At 44.0% G+C, this 18,356-nt stretch overlaps 2 protein-coding genes across 2 annotated transcripts in view; both read right to left on the bottom strand.

Moving 5' to 3' along the window:
- Nucleotides 1-13,591, bottom strand: part of tmem184a (transmembrane protein 184a) — a 32,180-nt gene extending 18,589 nt beyond the window's left edge. The window contains exons 1-4 of the mRNA XM_083649414.1: nucleotides 13,235-13,591; nucleotides 12,730-12,954; nucleotides 5,342-5,507; nucleotides 1,446-1,536 (exon numbers count right to left, since the gene is read on the bottom strand). Of these exons, the coding sequence (XP_083505540.1) occupies nucleotides 1,446-1,536; nucleotides 5,342-5,507; nucleotides 12,730-12,933 (461 nt within the window). The 5' untranslated portion in view covers nucleotides 12,934-12,954; nucleotides 13,235-13,591. The remainder of the gene's footprint in view (nucleotides 1-1,445; nucleotides 1,537-5,341; nucleotides 5,508-12,729; nucleotides 12,955-13,234) is intronic.
- A 1,117-nt stretch (nucleotides 13,592-14,708) lies between these two features.
- On the bottom strand, nucleotides 14,709-18,052 carry psmg3 (proteasome (prosome, macropain) assembly chaperone 3). The gene is made up of 3 exons (XM_083649231.1): nucleotides 17,917-18,052; nucleotides 17,092-17,322; nucleotides 14,709-15,136 (listed from the first exon to the last, which is right to left on the bottom strand). Exons 2-3 carry the CDS (start codon nucleotides 17,308-17,310, stop codon nucleotides 14,987-14,989), a joined length of 369 nt encoding a protein of 122 aa, XP_083505357.1. The 5' UTR covers nucleotides 17,311-17,322; nucleotides 17,917-18,052; the 3' UTR covers nucleotides 14,709-14,986.
- Nucleotides 18,053-18,356: the final 304 nt, after the last annotated feature.

Below are 18,356 nucleotides of genomic sequence, written 5' to 3'. Positions count from 1 at the left end.
AGACTGTTGTTCTAGACGATGCTTTGCGGTCAGCGCACTGTTTTTTGTGCTGTGGGGGCTGGGGAGGCGTACAGGATAAACAAAGTGCTGAGAAAGACTGAGTGTGGTGGGGCCGAACCTGGACACCCTGAGGCAGTGCTCCCTGCCTCACCACCCCCAAGCTCATCAAAGATCCTGGACCGGAGCACATTACATACGGTGCCTCCATATGAACCACGAGTATGCACCTAAATCTCGACATATTGTACATGTACATATCTACATCTGTAAATATTTATGATTTAGGGCTGGTTGAAATCAATATCACGATAATCACAAAGATTTTTCCCCCGGATCGATATATATCATGATATGGCTGACGTTAAATCCAGTTGAACTGAATGGTAATGTTAAGTGTGATGTCAAACAAATTAAAATAGAAATATTCAAATAATATTCCTTAAAAAAAAATGCATACGTCATTTTGTCAAGTAAAGTAAAGTGAGTAAAAGTAGCTTGTTATCAATTCAACAGACAAAATCACCATATCATCACGACAAGATTCCACTGAAAGACGATAAACGAATGATAATATTGAATTATCGCCCTGCCCCAATAAGATTAGGTGAATAGTTTTTTTTACAATGTTTTTCGCCATTTAATTGGGATAACAACATTGCAAGGATCATTTATCTCCCATCAGTTTCACTGTTCTGTCACTCTACCGCTGAAACTAAATGGTAATTCAGAGCTCTATATTGTCTTTTTCTCATTATTGCAAAATCCTGCTGTTCTTTTTGACCAGCTATAAAAACAACCTGCTGCCCCAGCCGTGCTACACAGAAAGTAATGGAGAGGAGGCATGTGTGATATACTTGAATTCAACTAATTTGATATCCTACTACAGCACTATAATTGGAGAGCTGTGTGTGCGTCTGTGCGTCCGGAGTTGCAAGGCCCGCAAAATTTGCTGAAACACTTTTCATGGGTCTGGCCTGAATCTGCCACTGGAAAAAAATCACACCCAGGTGAGTAAGCAGTGCAGACATCATCAGCCTATCAGTGTCTGTCATAAATCACTGATGATGTCACAATGTCTATGACATCACTGATAATGTCACAATGTCTATGACATCATCGGTTGGTCTGATATCATCCGTCACCACTGGCCCACTTGATGATTGTGGCATCAGTCACATCACTCGATGATTGTGGGGCATGACATCATCAGTGGGTATGACATCACCAGTCGGGGGCGTTTGCATGCTCAGTTGATGGATTCACCACTGGCCACCACTCGACAATGACGGTCATCGCTCTGGCCACCAATCGAGTTTCCACCCTAGAATTGAGCGCACGTAGTGCACATCTGTGAGGAGGCTTCTCTGAAACTGCCGCACCGTGGCAACACTTCAAGGCTACTTATAGGCCTGAGCTGTATGGAGGATTGGAATGACAGCACTCACTGTATGGGCTTCCCTCGGATCTCCGACATGATTGCGCTCTCTCCTCCGAGATACTCAAAGGACAGGCTCAGGAAGTTGTAGATGACAAACGCTGCAACGTAAAGACAAGAGTTTTAGGCTACTCCAGTCCATCATATACATGATTTAAAACGTACAATAATTTCACATCTCCTTCAAATATCATTTCATTAACAAGTCACATCATTTTGGAGGGGAAAAAACATTCCATCATTGATAGAAAATAATTAGTCCTACATTTTGAACAATAAATGTTTCAGTGCTTAACGTTACATTAAGAAGCTTCCACTGGTTCTGTGCCGGGGGAAATCCCTCCTAATCCTTCACTGCTATTTAAGGAGGGATTAAATCAGGCTAATGCAGATGGTGTCCACTCAAGAGGAGGTTCATTATGACTTAGCTGTGGCCACTGGTGCTTTTCCACAGTCCACCTCTCTGCTTTACCTCCCTGCTTTCTGATGCACAGTCTACCTCCCTGCTTTACCTCCCTGCTTTACCTCCCTGCTTTCTGATGCACAGTCTACATCCCTGCTTTACCTCCCTGCTTTCTGATGCACAGTCCACCTCCCTGCTTTACCTCCCTGCTTTCTGATGCACAGTCCACCTCCCTGCTTTCTGATGCACAGTCCACCTCCCTGCTTTACCTCCCTGCTTTCTGATGCACAGTCCACCTCCCTGCTTTCTGATGCACAGTCTACCTCCCTGCTTTACCTCCCTGCTTTCTGATGCACAGTCCACCTCTCTGCTTTACCTCCCTGCTTTCTGATGCACAGTCCACCTCTCTGCTTTACCTCCCTGCTTTCTGATGCACAGTCTACCTCCCTGCTTTACCTCCCTGCTTTCTGATGCATAGTCCACCTCCCTGCTTTACCTCCCTGCTTTCTGATGCACAGTCTATCTCCCTGCTTTCTGATGCACAGTCCACTTCTCTGCTTTACCTCCCTGCTTTCTGATGCACAGTCTACCTCCCTGCTTCCTGATGCACAGTCCACCTCTCTGCTTTACCTCCCTGCTTTCTGATGCACAGTCTACCTCCCTGCTTTCTGATGCACAGTCTACCTCCCTGCTTTCTGATGCACAGTCCACCTCCCTGCTTTACCTCTCTGCTTTCTGATGCACTGCAATATCAATCACCACAGTCTACCTCCCTGCTTTACCTCCCTGCTTTCTGATGCACAGTCTACCTCCCTGCTTTCTGATGCACAGTCTACCTCCCTGCTTTACCTCCCTGCTTTCTGATGCACAGTCTACCTCCCTGCTTTACCTCCCTGCTTTCTGATGCAATGCACTATCAATCAGTCTACCTCCCTGCTTTCGGATGCACTGCAATATCAATCACCACAGTCTACCTCCCTGCTTTACCTCCCTGCTTTCTGATGCACTGCACTATCAATCAGTCTACCTCCCTGCTTTACCTCCCTGCTTTCTGATGCACTGCACTATCAATCAGTCTACCTCCCTGCTTTCTGATGCAGTCTACCCCCTGCTTTCGGATGCACTGCAATATCAATCACCACAGTCTACTTCCCTGCTTTACCTCCCTGCTTTCTGATGCACTTCAATATCAACCACCACAGTCTACCTCCCTGCTTTCTGATGCACTGCACTATCAATCAGTCTACCTCCCTGCTTTCTGATGCAGTCTACCCCCTGCTTTCTGATGCACTGCACTATCAATCAGTCTACCCCCTGCTTTCTGATGCACTGCACTATCAATCAGTCTACCTCCCTGCTTTCTGATGCACTGCACTATCAATCAGTCTACCTCCCTGCTTTCTGATGCACTGCACTATCAATCAGTCTACCTCCCTGCTTTCTGATGCACTGCAATATCAATCAGTCTACCTCCCTGCTTTACCTCCCTGCTTTCTGATGCACTGCACTATCAATCAGCCACAAAATTGGCTTGCAAACTGAAATCTAATTGACTGAATAATGTATTTTCTACTTGTTTCTTCCTCCAGTTACATTTGTTTATTTATTTATTTGTTTATTTATTTGGATCCCCATTAGCTGTTACCGAGGTAACAGCTACTCTTCCTGGGGTCCACCTTAAAAACATAGAAGTATACTCATGCTTTCACATATAAGCATACATTAATACATTTACAGTAATCGGCTACCCCCCCCAAACCCCCCACCCCCCCTCCCTAAAAAAGCACAAAAAACACCATTACACCATTACAGTACAGCAGAACATTGCAAACATATTTAAATAAAACCATGTATCTATTTATTTTGCAGGCCTGTACCCAAGAATAACCTCTTTAGTTTCTTTTTGAAACTTACTTTACTTGTTGCTTCAGTAATCAAGCATGGCAACCTATTCCAAAGGGAGATAGCTCTATACATAACCGTTTTTTTCATTGCATTGGTTCTAGGTTGAGGCATTGTAACATGACCCATTCTCGCTTGTCTTGTTTCATGATCATGTCTGTCCTTAGAAAATGTTATCTTTGAGTACAGGCAATATGGTTGTTTTAAAACACAAATATTTCTGAACAAGACCAGGAGACTGCATGAATCTGTCTTCCACCTTCAGCCAGGAAAGATCTGCGTGCATTTTATTAATACTTTCTCTCATTGAACAGCTGAGGGCGAGACGTGCTGCTCTATTCTGCACTAACTGGAGCTTGTGCAGCTCTTTGTTTGCTGCATTGGACCAGATTGCAGGACAGTAGTCCAGATGAGACAATACCAAGGCCTGTATGACCTGCAGGACCTACATGTAATCCATTTTGCATAATTCACCTCTGCTATAATTGGTGAAGTGATTTGGTCTTACAGTTATACTTCAACACATAAATAGAGGCTCTAGAGCTACATACAAATGTTTCCTTTCATCTGCAAAGGCACCCAGAAAAACACTAAGCCAGAAAACACTAAGCCAGAAAACAAACAAACAAAAAAATCAAGCGCGTATTCGCAACAGCTGCCTGCAATCACATAGATACAGTATGATAATTTCTGAAATGGAGGATGGCAGGGGCAGCCCACCCTACACTGCCTCTGCCACCCTGCATTTTGAAATCCACCCGCTCCCGCACCCCGCCCCCTTTTAGCCAATTGGCATCAACACAAACACACACATTCCATGCCGAATTTCAGACCTCTGCCCCTGCCATCCTGCATTTCAAACTTCCCCCCACACCTTTTAGCCAATTGGCATACAAACACCCACACCCACACCCACACCCCCACACACACCCACACACACACACACACACGCACGCACGCACACACACACACACACACACACACACACACACACACACACACACACACACACACACACACACACACACACACACACACACACACACACACACACACACACAATGTCAGCCTCCTAGGGCGAAAACTGTGCCCGCTAAAGGGTGGTGAACTTTTTGTGGACCAGCCAACAAACCAGCCAACCTACAGAGTGACTTATAGAGCTGCTGGCTGCAGAGTGACTTCTAGAGCTGCTGGCTGCAGAGTGACTTATAGAGCTGCTGGCTGCAGAGTGACTTCTAGCACTGCTGGCTGCAGAGTGACTTATAGAGCTGCTGGCTGCAGAGTGACTTATAGAGCTGCTGGCTGCAGAGTGACTTATAGCACTGCTGGCTGCAGCTAAAAAAGGAAGCAACTAAAGTTACACATCCTGGAAACAAGACACCTGAAACAATAACGTCACACCACATGGGAACAATGGCAGGTCAGGTGAGAAAAACTTGTTTGGCCGGGTCGTTTCAGCTTCCATCCTGGCAACCATCAGACACTCGGGGGCAGGGGGTTTCACTTGTCTCATAACCTAGATACACCTCTAAACGCAGGCCGCCCACAAAGGAAGGCTGAGGGAGAGAATGCAGGAGGGAAGGGGGGGTTGTGGTACTGACCTTCATAGCAGTCTCTGACAGAGTCAAAGTACACATAGTACTGATCGTTGCTGATGAAGAGCAGGCTGAGCCACGAGTCAAAGGCGTACACTGGCACGATGAAGAGGATGCGTATGATGTAGCGCTGCTCGTTGGGCACGGTGTAGGATCGAAGGTGCATGAAGATCTGCAATGACAAAGCACAAAGCAGCAGATGAAAAAACAACGGCAACACCCGGCAGTGAGCAGAGAAACGCAAGCCGCCAATTTCAGCCCCCGGATCAACTTTAATACGTTTCCCCTGATCCTGCTGAATAGATCACAGCTTCAAGTAAAGTGCATTTTGGAAACTTCTTCAGCCTTTAACCTGCACACAATTTGTATGGTAATCACATCGAAAATCATAGACGCATGAAAGAACAAATTTATATGTTGTTATAGGAAATCTGCCCTGCTTTATTTATAATGACCAAAAACAATTTGAAGGAATTTACATGGGTAAACATCACATTTCAATGCAACATGCTTGTAATACTAGTGAAGGGAGGTGGCCGAACAACATTTCTGAAAAATAGCAATGATAATAACAAGACTACCATTCAGTTGAGTTTAGGATCGAGCAACAGGGCTTGACTGGAACAAAGAGACATCATGGAACTCCCATTTTAACTACCTTACATTAGTTTCCAGTCTGGAGCCTTTAGAGCATATTGGAAGACATTACTGACTACATTTCCAGCGTTAGAAAGATTGCAGCTGCAGCTTCTATTATGCACCGTTTAACTTCCTGTGTACAGAAGAGGAGACTCTAAGATCTGCAGATAAAGCTTGTTTGACTCTACTGATAAGCTCTCGAATGACGTTTAGGCTTTGGAATGGCCATGAATAAACAAAAGAAGTGCTCAGGCTGATTTGACAGTCAAACGTCTTCATACCCACGAGGAGGAGGAGCCACACCCACACCAACCTGACAAAACATCAATTACATGTTTCAATCAGCTGTAAAATGCACCATGCTGCGAGGTGGAGGGAGGCAAGCCAATACGGCAGGGAATGATCAGTGTCAAAGGTAACTTTATTGTCCCTTTCAGGGAAATTGGTTTGCAGCCAGGTAATATAAAACACACACATCATACAAAACATACAAACGCTAAAAAAGAGATAAAAGACTAAAGCCTAAAAACCTAAAAACAGGGCAATGGAGGCAGAGAGATTTTAAAAAGTACAACAGGTAGCAGCATCGGCAAAAGTGCATAAGTGGGCAGTCTGTGCAAAAGGGCAGAACCAGAAAAATAAAGTTCTATATGCTGTTCATCAGCTGAAGAGCAGCCGGGACAAAGGAGAGTTTGAAGCACTTGGTCCTCGTTGTGGGCACCCTCAGCCGACGACCTGAGGGCAACAGCTCAAACTCCAAACGAAGGGGGTGATCTGGGCCCTCCAGGAGGGAAGTGGCTTTCCTCAGCACCTCCCTCTTGTAAAGGTCTATGAGCTGGGCTTGGGTCCTCCCAGAAACCTTGCTGGCCACTCTGACAAGGCTACCGAGCCTGTTCTTATTGGCCAGGGTCGTGTTGCCAAACCAGGTCACAATACAGAACATAAGAACAGATTTGTATGACAGTGGGGCGACTATTATACTAGTTTCCAATTGATGTGGCCCTTTGGGAGCATGTATAGTAATGTATTGTTCCTGAGACATTCCAGAGAATGGTGGCGGTAGACATGATCACAGTTTGCCCAGACAGACACACCAAACATGTCAAAGAACTAGCAGCAACAAAGGCTGACTGTTGTCACCTGTGTCGGGGCCAAAAAGTGGCACTTGAACACACCACAAAGACTACAGCCATCAGTCAACTAGCACCTACATTCTGCGCCTGCGTTAAGACCTAGGACTGCGCTGAGGAACGATATATCATTTTTATCATACATACATGAAACAAAGCAACCATTTTCACAGCACTCTCGCTCACCACTTAGGCTGTTTCGTAATATAGCTCCTTCTAATCGAGAATATGTCTGATAAAAAGTTACAAATGGCGCAGGCATTGTCAGCCCTTGTCTGGTCTTTTGCTTGTGGAAGAAGAGGTGGAGGCAGAAAGATAAGGAGAAACCACACTAAATTTGTGAACTCATACAGCGACAGGTTCAAGAGGTTTTACCCAAGGTCATGTCATTATGAAAATATTCCTGTATTGGAATAATCAGATGAGATGAAGTTGAAAAATGAGAAGACTCTTCTTATGCACTGATTCGCTTCATCTACATATACAGTATAGCTCAGTGATTCGCTTAACCAGCTGACCAGCCAATCAGTGATTTCTTTCACCAACGGCCCAACGGCAATTCAACATGCTGAAGCGGCCATAAAAGCCACCAACAAGGCCGCCCAGTGCCAACGGTGCGGGACACACGTCAAAGACTAAGGCCAGGCCACAGACGCTCCCCGACGGCTGACCGTCAGCCCGGTGTCTCTGGGGCTTAATGCAGTCAACTCAATATACACCCTTTTCCAGCCAGTAAGAGTGGGGTCAGGGACAAATATTAAAATGATCAACAGTGCCATCAGCTAGGCCCTGAAGCTTGCCATCACCATCATTTCCCAAATGTGCAGTCTGCAATGGCTTATTCAAAATCCTACATTCACATATTACAGTTATCACAAATATATTTTTCCAGAGACAGGTATGAATTCAGACTTGAAAGCATGCATTTTGTAGTAGGTCAGTTGAAGTGCTTTTCACTGTGCTAAGGGGAGAAATAGGATGTGAGAAAATTTATTTTGAAGCTTGCCATCTTGAAAAGTATTCCTGAGCTTAGACAAATTATGGTTTGACGGGTTTCTGTGCTATTCACCCTAATAATAAAAGAAGTGAACAAAGTGGGATATTTTGACAGTACAACTTCAGAAAGATGGTTTGATGTTGTGCATAGGCTGTCCTGAGGAAATACTGCAAAATACCAATTTACCCTTATTATACACTGCAATTCAGGAATAGCTTTGCATTATTTGAGGGAATGTGGATTGGTGGATTTAACTGAGATTTCAGTCTGGTACTGTAGAGCTGGTCGAAATCCAATCCCCATCAAAAAGGAAAAGCAGACTTCAAAGACTTTAAAATTTACATTTCAAATGATAGTGAATGACGGATCTCAACGGCAATGTGTCACAAAATGTTATTTTGTCCATACTGCAATTTTGTGCAGGGCTTTATAGTCAATTCTATTATTCATGCGTTTGTTTGAGACCAAAGCAATGTTCATCACAATGTCCAACAGCAGCAGCATAAGCTAAGCTGACGAAATCAACATTTGGAGTGATGAGGAGCTCAATGTGGGAGCATCACAGTGCGTGAGTAACGCAACATTGTTCTTGTTCTTGTTCAGCCAACGGTAATGCTATGCTATAATATTAGAAAACCCTGTCATTGGAAATGAACTACATCGGCAAGTAATTATTTCATGCCATTACAAACCTTGACTTTTGCCAAGCCTTTTTTCCCCCTTGAATTCACTGGTAACCTTTGTTAGTCTACAAGTAGCTGATTCAAGCTTGAGTTGTCAAATTCAACACTAACTAATTGAATGCAGTTTATTTGTCTTGCATACTGAATAGAAATGGGGTAAAAAACAAAAGTTGTATACATTATGTATTTAGATATTCCTAACACCGCCCACGCATGCATGTGCACACACGCCATCAAGCCATGTGGGAAACAAATGTGTATTCTTGTCGCTCTCTTGTGCATCCATTTTTAATTCAGGCTAACACCAAAAAGTGGGGGGGGGGAGGGCAAAGTCAAGGTGATTCAATACTTCCTACAGACACTGCAGGTAGGCTGTCAGCGGTGTAGCATTTCCTCTGTGTAAGCCAGTGCAAGGGCGTGAAGTGATTTGTATGTAAGGAGAGATACGTAAGTCAGTACAGTACGTCCACAGGAGCCAATATGAGGCTGAAAGAAACCGAATTATCTAATTGGAATCGACTAATTGATCTAATTGGAATCGGCTAATTGTAAAAACAGGAGCTTCTTAGCATCATTAAATAAACGAGGCAAAGTTCCTCACTTCAGCAACTTTCAGAGGAATGGAAAAGTGCTGTCTGAGTCCTATTTTTCATCCAGAAATTAATTGGTAAGTCTGGGTCCAAGACAGCTTGGTGATGCTTAACAAACTGACTAGAGTGCTATCTCTCTGAGTGAAGATGCCTATAATGTGACTGTGCATGTGTAGAGGATATGGATTTGTAGGAGGCTGCTTGAAAATATAAAATGCAGTTCAGAATATACTGTGAATTAATAATAGAACTTGAAATACACTCTTTAATAGAAAGTAGGAAGTTCATAATCTAGTAATATACCTTTCCCCTGCAGTAATGGGTATAAAAAAGACCATTATGTTATTGATGAACGTCAGGTCCAGTCTACTGGACACATGCAGATTGATTAAATGTCCATTAGGGGCTGCACATTAAGCCTGACCACTGTGAGGGTGATGGCTGCGATGCATTTGGTCATCTTGAGTTGTGAACTGAAGCAGACGGCTCACTGACATATCCTCCATTTTTGCTTGAAAGGCTAGAGGGGGGTAACCTATCGCCTCCCTGACTCCATGATGCTGACCTGACAGTAATACAGAGGCTCACACCTGGATAATGGCTTCAAGCCCAAGTCCAGGCCGGGCCAATTACAGCATAGCAGCCAATCAGTTTGCCTTGAACAGTGCAGTGAGAGGCAAAAACACCAGAGGGCCGTGTGCAGAACATGACACTGCTGCCATACAAAAATAAGGATGGGCTGCTGCTCATAATCCCAATACCTCTTAAATTGCACAGGGACCATAAGCCCACCAAGAAAGCCACACTCCACCAATTACCAGTCAGACAAGTCTTTGCTACATACAGCAAAGAGGACATACGGTAAGGTGGCTGTCTGTCTATCTGTGCTTAGTATTCAGAACGTGCGCATAAGGGTCTATAGCCAATCTTCTGGAGCAAAGTCAGATGAAACTCCGGCAGCAATCCAAACCCGCTCACTGCAGAGCAGACCATTTGATTCTCCCTCTGCGCTACATGGGCTCGCCTGGTGCAAACCTGCTTTGTAGAGAGAGACCTGCACACACAGTGCACGGGACTCAACCTGCTTTGTAGAGAGAGGCCTGCACACACAGTGCACGGGACTCAAACCTGCTTTGTAGAGAGAGGCCTGCACAGTGCATGGGACTCAACCTGCTTTGTAGAGAGAGGCCTGCACACACAGTGCACGGGACTCAAACCTGCTTTGTAGAGAGAGACCTGCACACACAGTGCACGGGACTCAAACCTGCTTTGTAGAGAGAGGCCTGCACAGTGCATGGGACTCAACCTGCTTTGTAGAGAGAGGCCTGCACAGTGCACACACAGTGCACGGGACTCAACCTGCTTTGTAGAGAGAGGCCTGCACACACAGTGCACGGGACTCAACCTGCTTTGTAGAGAGAGGCCTGCACACACAGTGCACGGGACTCAACCTGCTTTGTAGAGAGAGGCCTGCACACACAGTGCACGGGACTCAACCTGCTTTGTAGAGAGAGACCTGCACACACAGTGCACAGGACTCAACCTGCTTTGTAGAGAGAGACCTGCACACACAGTGCACGGGACTCAACCTGCTTTGTAGAGGCCTGCACAGTGCACAGGACTCAACCTGCTTTGTAGAGGCCTGCACAGTACACAGGACTCAACCTGCTTTGTAGAGGCCTGCACAGTGCACAGGACTCAACCTGCTTTGTAGAGGCCTGCACAGTGCACGGGACTCAACCTGCTTTGTAGAGAGAGGCCTGCACAGTGCACGGGACTCAACCTGCTTTGTAGAGGCCTGCACAGTGCACAGGACTCAACCTGCTTTGTAGAGGCCTGCACAGTGCACGGGACTCAAACCTGCTTTGTAGAGGCCTGCACAGTGCACGGGACTCAACCTGCTTTGTAGAGGCCTGCACAGTGCACGGGACTCAAACCTGCTTTGTAGAGGCCTGCACAGTGCACGGGACTCAACCTGCTTTGTAGAGGCCTGCACAGTGCACTGGGACTCAAATCTAGGCCCTACATGTTCAGGCTCGAGCCCGGCCCCCGCCTCCCCCCTGAAACGTATGTGTTTGATCATCAGCCTCTAAGCCTATCAAAGCAACACACAATACAAAAACCTACATTAAAACACCTTGAACACCACAATGTGTCAGTTCAAACGGAAAAACAGACAGGCCCGGGCCCTGAAACTCTAGTCTGCCCTAGCCCGGCCCCCTCTGGCTCGGGCCAGAATGCAGGGCTCTACTGCTTTCCCTGTGGCTACGCTTGTTATTTATCTGTTCAATTACAATTCTTAAAGACAAGCATTTGAACGATGACGCTGTGCCGAAAGTCAGGAACCAATCCCTGCAGGCTGTCTAATCACACCTGCCTAAACAAAGAGAGTTGTAAACTTGGCCCACAGCGTACGACGTGTTGATGCAACATGATGAATGATGATGTACGTTTGTATGCAGGTATCATTAATAACACTCTTTTAATTAAGCTGCACAGAGAATGCACAAACAAAGAGACCGACAGCTCTGACCATGTAACTTAAACCAAACAAAAGGCTTCCTTATGACCGCTCTGCCAATCCAGCCAGAGAATATTAGATTCAGCACAACAGCTTATCGACTCATCAGCTAAATATGAGAATCACTCCCACTGCTGAGCAACATTAAACGCAAACGTCTCTCTTTGAAGACAGGCTCCTAATCCTTTATAACACTGTAAAAGTGATCTCAATATCAATTGATTTCCCTGCTGATAGCATACTGCGCCCTACTGCATTCTCTGCAGTTGATGAAACTATAATGATAAGCTATCATCCGCACACAGTGGGTAACACCCACACAACAGGAAACAGTCATTTAAGGCTGCACTGGCAGAGGCAGCCCTGCCCTGTACTACCTGGGTAAAGGTGGTTTCTGTAAAGCCTTCAGACCATCACAGAGAGAATGCTTGCTGTGTTTCCCTCCTACTTTAATCAGCTAACACACCATGTGCCATTTTAATCTGATTGTCACCGTCAGGTTAATAATCAACAAGACACTCACAATGCCATGCTGTGTCATCCTAAGGAAGACACACAACAATGCCTGGTAAGGTAACAAATAAAAATACCTGGTTTATAATTGTTCACCACAGTGAACGCCATTATTAATATGAGGACTATAGTTTCTGTCCTCTGGTGAGGGTGGATCCAACTATGTCTTACTACACATTTGCATCTGATTATACTGAGTAGAGCTCGAGGCTGCCTGTCTTCCTGACTGGCACTATTTGATACAGTGATTGCTTTCTTGGGGCACATGAGCATTAAAAAAGAAGTTAGAATAGGATAGATTTGAGTGAAATGACAACTCACCTGATGGCAAGTTATAAGCAAGGCGGACCAGACAAATATCCCAGAGAGAGCCTGAGCGGCCAGTGTGTTTAGAAACATCTGGTCCTCTATGATTGACCCGTTGCTTGTTCTAATAATGGTCATGTTGGAGAAGTCTGACTTGTCAGGGAGAATTGGTGCAGCCAGGTGAACAATAGAATCATTCTGGGCTGTCGAGTCCACCATGTCCTCCAAAGAGATGTTCACCTGAAACCATTAGAACACACACACACACACACACACACACACACACGCACACACACACACACACACACACACACAAACAAACATAAGTATAGGCCCCACAGCTATGTAAAAAGAGAGTAGAGAATGATAGATTCAGGGCAATCACTTCACCCACGTGATTTAATATCAGCAATAGAAATATCACTTTAATCATAGCCGTTTCATTATTTGAAAAAGGCAATAAGTGCATGAAAACATAGTTAGGCACTATCAGTAAAATTGTTGGTCACAGTCAGCTCACCTTGTCTGTGTGAAGACGCGACCAGCTTTATCCCAACAGATTGATAGCAGCGATCAGGCCCACAAACAGCCCTGGCTTGACAATCTATAGGCTTAATATCACAAATTAAATCGCTTTTTAAAATAGTCTATCGTCGTTTTTGGCTGCCATTACAAATGGCCTGTCAAGTGCAGCAACGCCGAGTTCAATAGCCTGGAGTGCACTTCCTTGTCCGAGACAGGTAATTTATCGAGGTCGAAGTCCACGCAGTCGGCCCGCCGGTGAGCAGATTCCAAAGCAGAACTATATCCCAAACATTTAAAATATTATGGTAAGGTATAAACTATACTTGATTCCGAGAAACCACCGACAAGAGACCTTCGCTATAAACGACGGGAGCTGAATGTATCCTTGAGCAGCAAGTTATACGGGCAGCAGATAAACAGGTTGGGCAGTGCACAGGTGAATGGGTATGAGTCATGTGACCACAACTCAGCGTCAGTCGCCGTCATCACGTCGCCCATAAACTGTCATGACGCATCTCAACCTCCTTGGGGCTATCATGAAGCCGCAAAGTTTTGGCTCTTGTGATTTTAACATTATACATCTTAAATGCATTCATTCATGCATGTGATCCATTTCACTCTTATTGCTAAAACCTCTGACAAATTACACTTTATTTGCACATTAGAAACCTTCCACAAAACTCACACAAGTTTAATTTAATTAGGCTATAAACATAAAGTTTATATATATATATATATATATATATATATATATATATATATATATATATATATATATATCACATATACAATAATAAGTATACTATATACATAGGCTATACTATATAATGATCAATTCGTTTACAAAAGGGACTTTAATGAGTAAATGACAGTCTCATGTCTTCATGCAGTCCAGATCAGAGGTTTATCTGTAGACCTGCTGTGCTGCTTCTCATGGGGTGACACAAGATGTGCTGTATAACTGCAACCAAACCACTGCTTCGCTGTGAAGGTGATGAATAAGCCTTTAAATCAATACTGTACTGTGTAATGTGACTATAATTGATAGATAAAACAAAGACCTCAGCTGGATTAAAAAAGGCCTTGCCAGATTTTACAGTTCGATAGGAATTAGGATAGGCTACTAAGGGACCGTGATTTTGATTTTTTTTAAACCAGCAGTAATCTCTCAAAACAGTTTATTTTTAGAGATGGGCAGAAAGACAAAAAATTTCAGAACTTCCTGAAACACATGGTAGACAGGTTCTCTAGAAGGGTTTCCCCCCCACAAAATTCTATATCCTATATAATACAGCTTTTGAAACCTGTAAAATGCAAATTACAAAATACTTAAAATAAGTTCAACAAGTATGTCAAGTGCCTATTGGAAATACTGTCCATCTGTAACTAAACCGTCAGCAATTCCACAAATATTGTGTTTTAGGACCCCAGCGCCTTGCAGAAAACCTTTACAACAAACACTGTTTTTAAGCATAAGCATTCCTTTAATATCACAAGTATTTATGACATTTGGCTCACATGAATTGTCCTCAGGGCTTCTTTATTACACATTTACTACAATGACATTTAGAAAAGAGTAAACTTGTTTTAAATGACAGTACAAGTGAAAAAGGTGGAGCTTACAGGAAAAACAAAAACAGGTGGAGCTTACAGGAAAAACTAAAACAGGTGGGCGGCATTTCTCCAAGCATTCAGGCTTCAGGTGTGCTGTTGAGTCATCTTGTCGCTCCCTCCCTTGATCCGACCGCTACCAGACCTGACAACTTTTGATGATCTCTTTCATGTGTTTTATTGCTTCGACAGACGAGTCCTTGAGCGACAGACCCAGCAACACGGGCCTGCCAGCCTCTTGCGAGACAAAGGTTGCCAGGTTTTTGGCACAGACATGTGTCAGAGGCTGAAAATAGAGAAACATGTGTGAGACATTAGATTACTGCCTGAAACTGCCACATATTGCACCCCAACACTTTCATGTCAGCAGCAGAAAAAAATAATGTAAAATACATTACGGCTGGGACACACTGCCCGTGTAAGCAGAGCATGCGCGTGGCGAAGTCTGTTGTTTTTACATTTTGGCGCCCATGCTAAGAGGTTAGAGCCGCCAGCCACACAACCCGACTGAGCGGCTCGGCTGCGGCTCATCTAGAGATTCAGAGTCTGGTCCATTTTTAGCGCAAGACGTGCGCATTTCCCAGCAGAAATGGACAGCAGCAGCTCGGCAGCAGCATAGCTGTCTATGTGGACACAACAGGCAGCGGTTCAGCGAAGTAGCCGTCACACACAGGCTATGTGTCCCGGACGTTAGGGAGGTCTGCGATGATAATTTACTCAAACTAATAACATCAGATTATTATTTTTGAAATATTAAAAAGGACATTATGGGAAAAATGATCATTAAAATCCATTGAGCATTCAAGCTGCAGTACTTTCTTGCTGACTGCATGTTGCCATCACCTCAAACATTTCCTCCTCTTCTGACTTAAAATACTTGCCCCTCCCTCTACGCTCGTCACCGTGTTGCAGAGAGACCCGTGACCCTCCAAAGTGGCGTACAAACATCTCCAGTTCTACCACCGCTCTGTCCTCTCGAGCTCAGACTTCTCTGGAAGCACTTCAGGCCAGCGTCAACACGTATCACACCTTTCCATGGAGTGTGAGGTCCCTGATCCTCGATGCACTGTGAGGCTCTGTCCTGTGACGGAGGTGTGACAGGATGCTCCCACTGTGCCTACTGGAAGCAGCGTAGTGCTCCTTTACATCTGTGTTGATATACACCTGGCCTGTCTAATCTAACTGGTATGAAATTATGTCTGCAGCACTTTTCATATAATACCAAACACACACTCATGCCCTGCTACTCCCTTTGTCTGATATATTATCAACAGCCATGTTTTTTGTAGTTCATATCACACAGTATGAAAACAAAGGTACAGACTTTTGTCACGAAGGTTGTTCTGTAAAAAATTTAGATGTCATTTCATTTCACAATGTGAAAAGGCTGACAGCAAAATTACTCTTCAATTATTATTTTCTGTAAACCCAGCCAGGTATATTTAGTAAATATACAGTTTATAACTGGCATGTGTTGCCATACAGCATTGTAAATTAGGCTGCATTTCACACATCAGTTGAGAAATATGATTTTTGTGAAGTCCCTTTGCATATTTGTCAAGTCACACTATCAGACATGCAAAGGGTACATAATATGAATTCATGAACACAGACTCAAGTTGATTCTGTTTCCATGCATACGCGATTATTTGGTTGCTATGTAAGCTGGTCTAAAATGTATAGCCAATGACAGACAGGTAGACTGGGCTATAATTGGCATAATGCCTATTAACACTGCATTACATTATTGATAATATTAAATCATGGTTTCGATCTGTGAGGTTCCATAACACTGTATGCATCTCGCCCTCGCTCTACACAATAACCACACAACTGTAAAAATAGTGCAATTGCATTGCTAGTGTGTGAAACAAAAGATAAAAATGCTTGATGAAAGTGGCACATCTATACGATGTGTCAAATGAACAAGCAACAGACCATGATTATTATGAATTTCTCTACTGATGATCCACACTTACACTGTGTGCCAATTATAAAATTAAATGGAGGGGAGAAATAAGTTTCCTGCGTGTGTTAATTATGGAACAGATCACTGAACTCCACTGCCTGTGAACATTTAATTTGTCTCCGTATAGCAGAGCCATCGCGGAGCAATCTTATTTGCCCATTCACAGCATGAAATGAGATGCCCTCTGCTGCAAAAACTCTGTCCGGCATCCCGTGAACAAATCTATATCACACACTGAATGCAATATTTATCTGTACAATTTCATTCATTACCTCATCTTTTCCCAGCAGTACTTTGGTGGAGAACATTGGGGTGCTGATATCATTAGATCTGGAGTCAGGTGTGACGGATATCAACGTCCCGATCTTGCCATACTGTGTGAGGACTACAAATATGTAATTGCTGAATTCTGTACAGACGACCTGTGTTGATATTCCATTGATGTCTTTCTCAGTCTGTTTCGATCTGATGAGCGGCTCGGTAGCAGACATTCTAGGTTAATCCTGTGGGGAGGGATCAAACAGGAATAATCACATGAAGATTAATTGACAAGATAAGGCAGCAGGGATATATTTTTGTCATGGTCCTATGGTAATGATGTGAAACACAAGACATTATATTTGTTATTTAATTAGGCTGTACTTTGCATGATCATGGCCAGTGTCTGATGATAGAAGCCTTTCCAAACAGTCTGGGATCTAATTAATGTTTCAGCTGTTGCACCTCTGCACCGCAGTGTTCACTTGTTACAGTAGTTTATAGCCTACTCTTCCTGTAATAGGGGTGTTGTGTTGTACATAGGTCTTCAAAAAAATGATGCGCAATTCATGGTTAAATGTATTCACTTTAGGACAACAAACATTGAAGTGGTTAACTCTATGAATAGTTGAAAACCAGGTCTCCCCCTGCTTCCAGGACCGCTGTCTGTTACAAACAACGAGGGAGCTAGAGAGAACCTCCCAGAACTGCTGCAAGTGTGCCCGACGGAAGCAGGATATTCCGAGGCTAACGGCTAACGTTAGCTCCTACTGTAAACACAACAGACGAAACTACAAGAAACGCAGCTTTTTCAACGACTATGGGGGAAATGTACTCACGCTGTGTCTTCGTCCGGGTGCAGTAAAAACCTGGCTCTGGTAAGAGACTCGCTTCACTCCCAGCAACTTTACTTTCGCTCTGTCACTCTGTAGTCTCCACCGTGCGTCAAAATTGAAACATCTTCTTACTTCTTCTTTTACTTTTTTAATGGCGGTTGGCAAAAACAGCTTTCGGGTGCATTACTGCCACCCACTGATCTGGAGTGTGGGCAATCTATCCTCTGTATTTATAACCTACACAATAAATACAGTAGTCATAATTAAATAAAAAGGGAACCGAATACTATTTTCTCAGATTCTGTTAATTAATCTGGTTGATATTAAATACTCCAGAAGAAGTATCCAATGAAGGTTTTGTTAGAGTATTGCTGATATTTTCCTCTCCAATCTCTCTGAGTGCATTCTTAAACATGTAGCCTCAGCTACAGTAGGCAGTTCCG

Source organism: Poromitra crassiceps (genome assembly GCF_964638095.1).
Source record: "Poromitra crassiceps genome assembly, chromosome: 13".
Classification (NCBI taxonomy): domain Eukaryota; kingdom Metazoa; phylum Chordata; class Actinopteri; order Beryciformes; family Melamphaidae; genus Poromitra; species Poromitra crassiceps.
The sequence above is the reverse complement of the archived record's forward strand: the minus strand, read 5'-3'. Positions and strand labels throughout refer to the sequence as shown.

Excerpts from the sequence above, each read along its gene's own strand:
- psmg3 (XM_083649231.1), bottom strand. The coding sequence starts at position 17,310 with ATGTCTGCTACCGAGCCGCTCATCAGATCGAAACAGACTGAGAAAGAC. Across the intron at positions 15,137-17,091 it reads TACTGCTGGGAAAAGATGAG|CCTCTGACACATGTCTGTGC; the intron begins GTAATGAATGAA and ends CTCTATTTTCAG.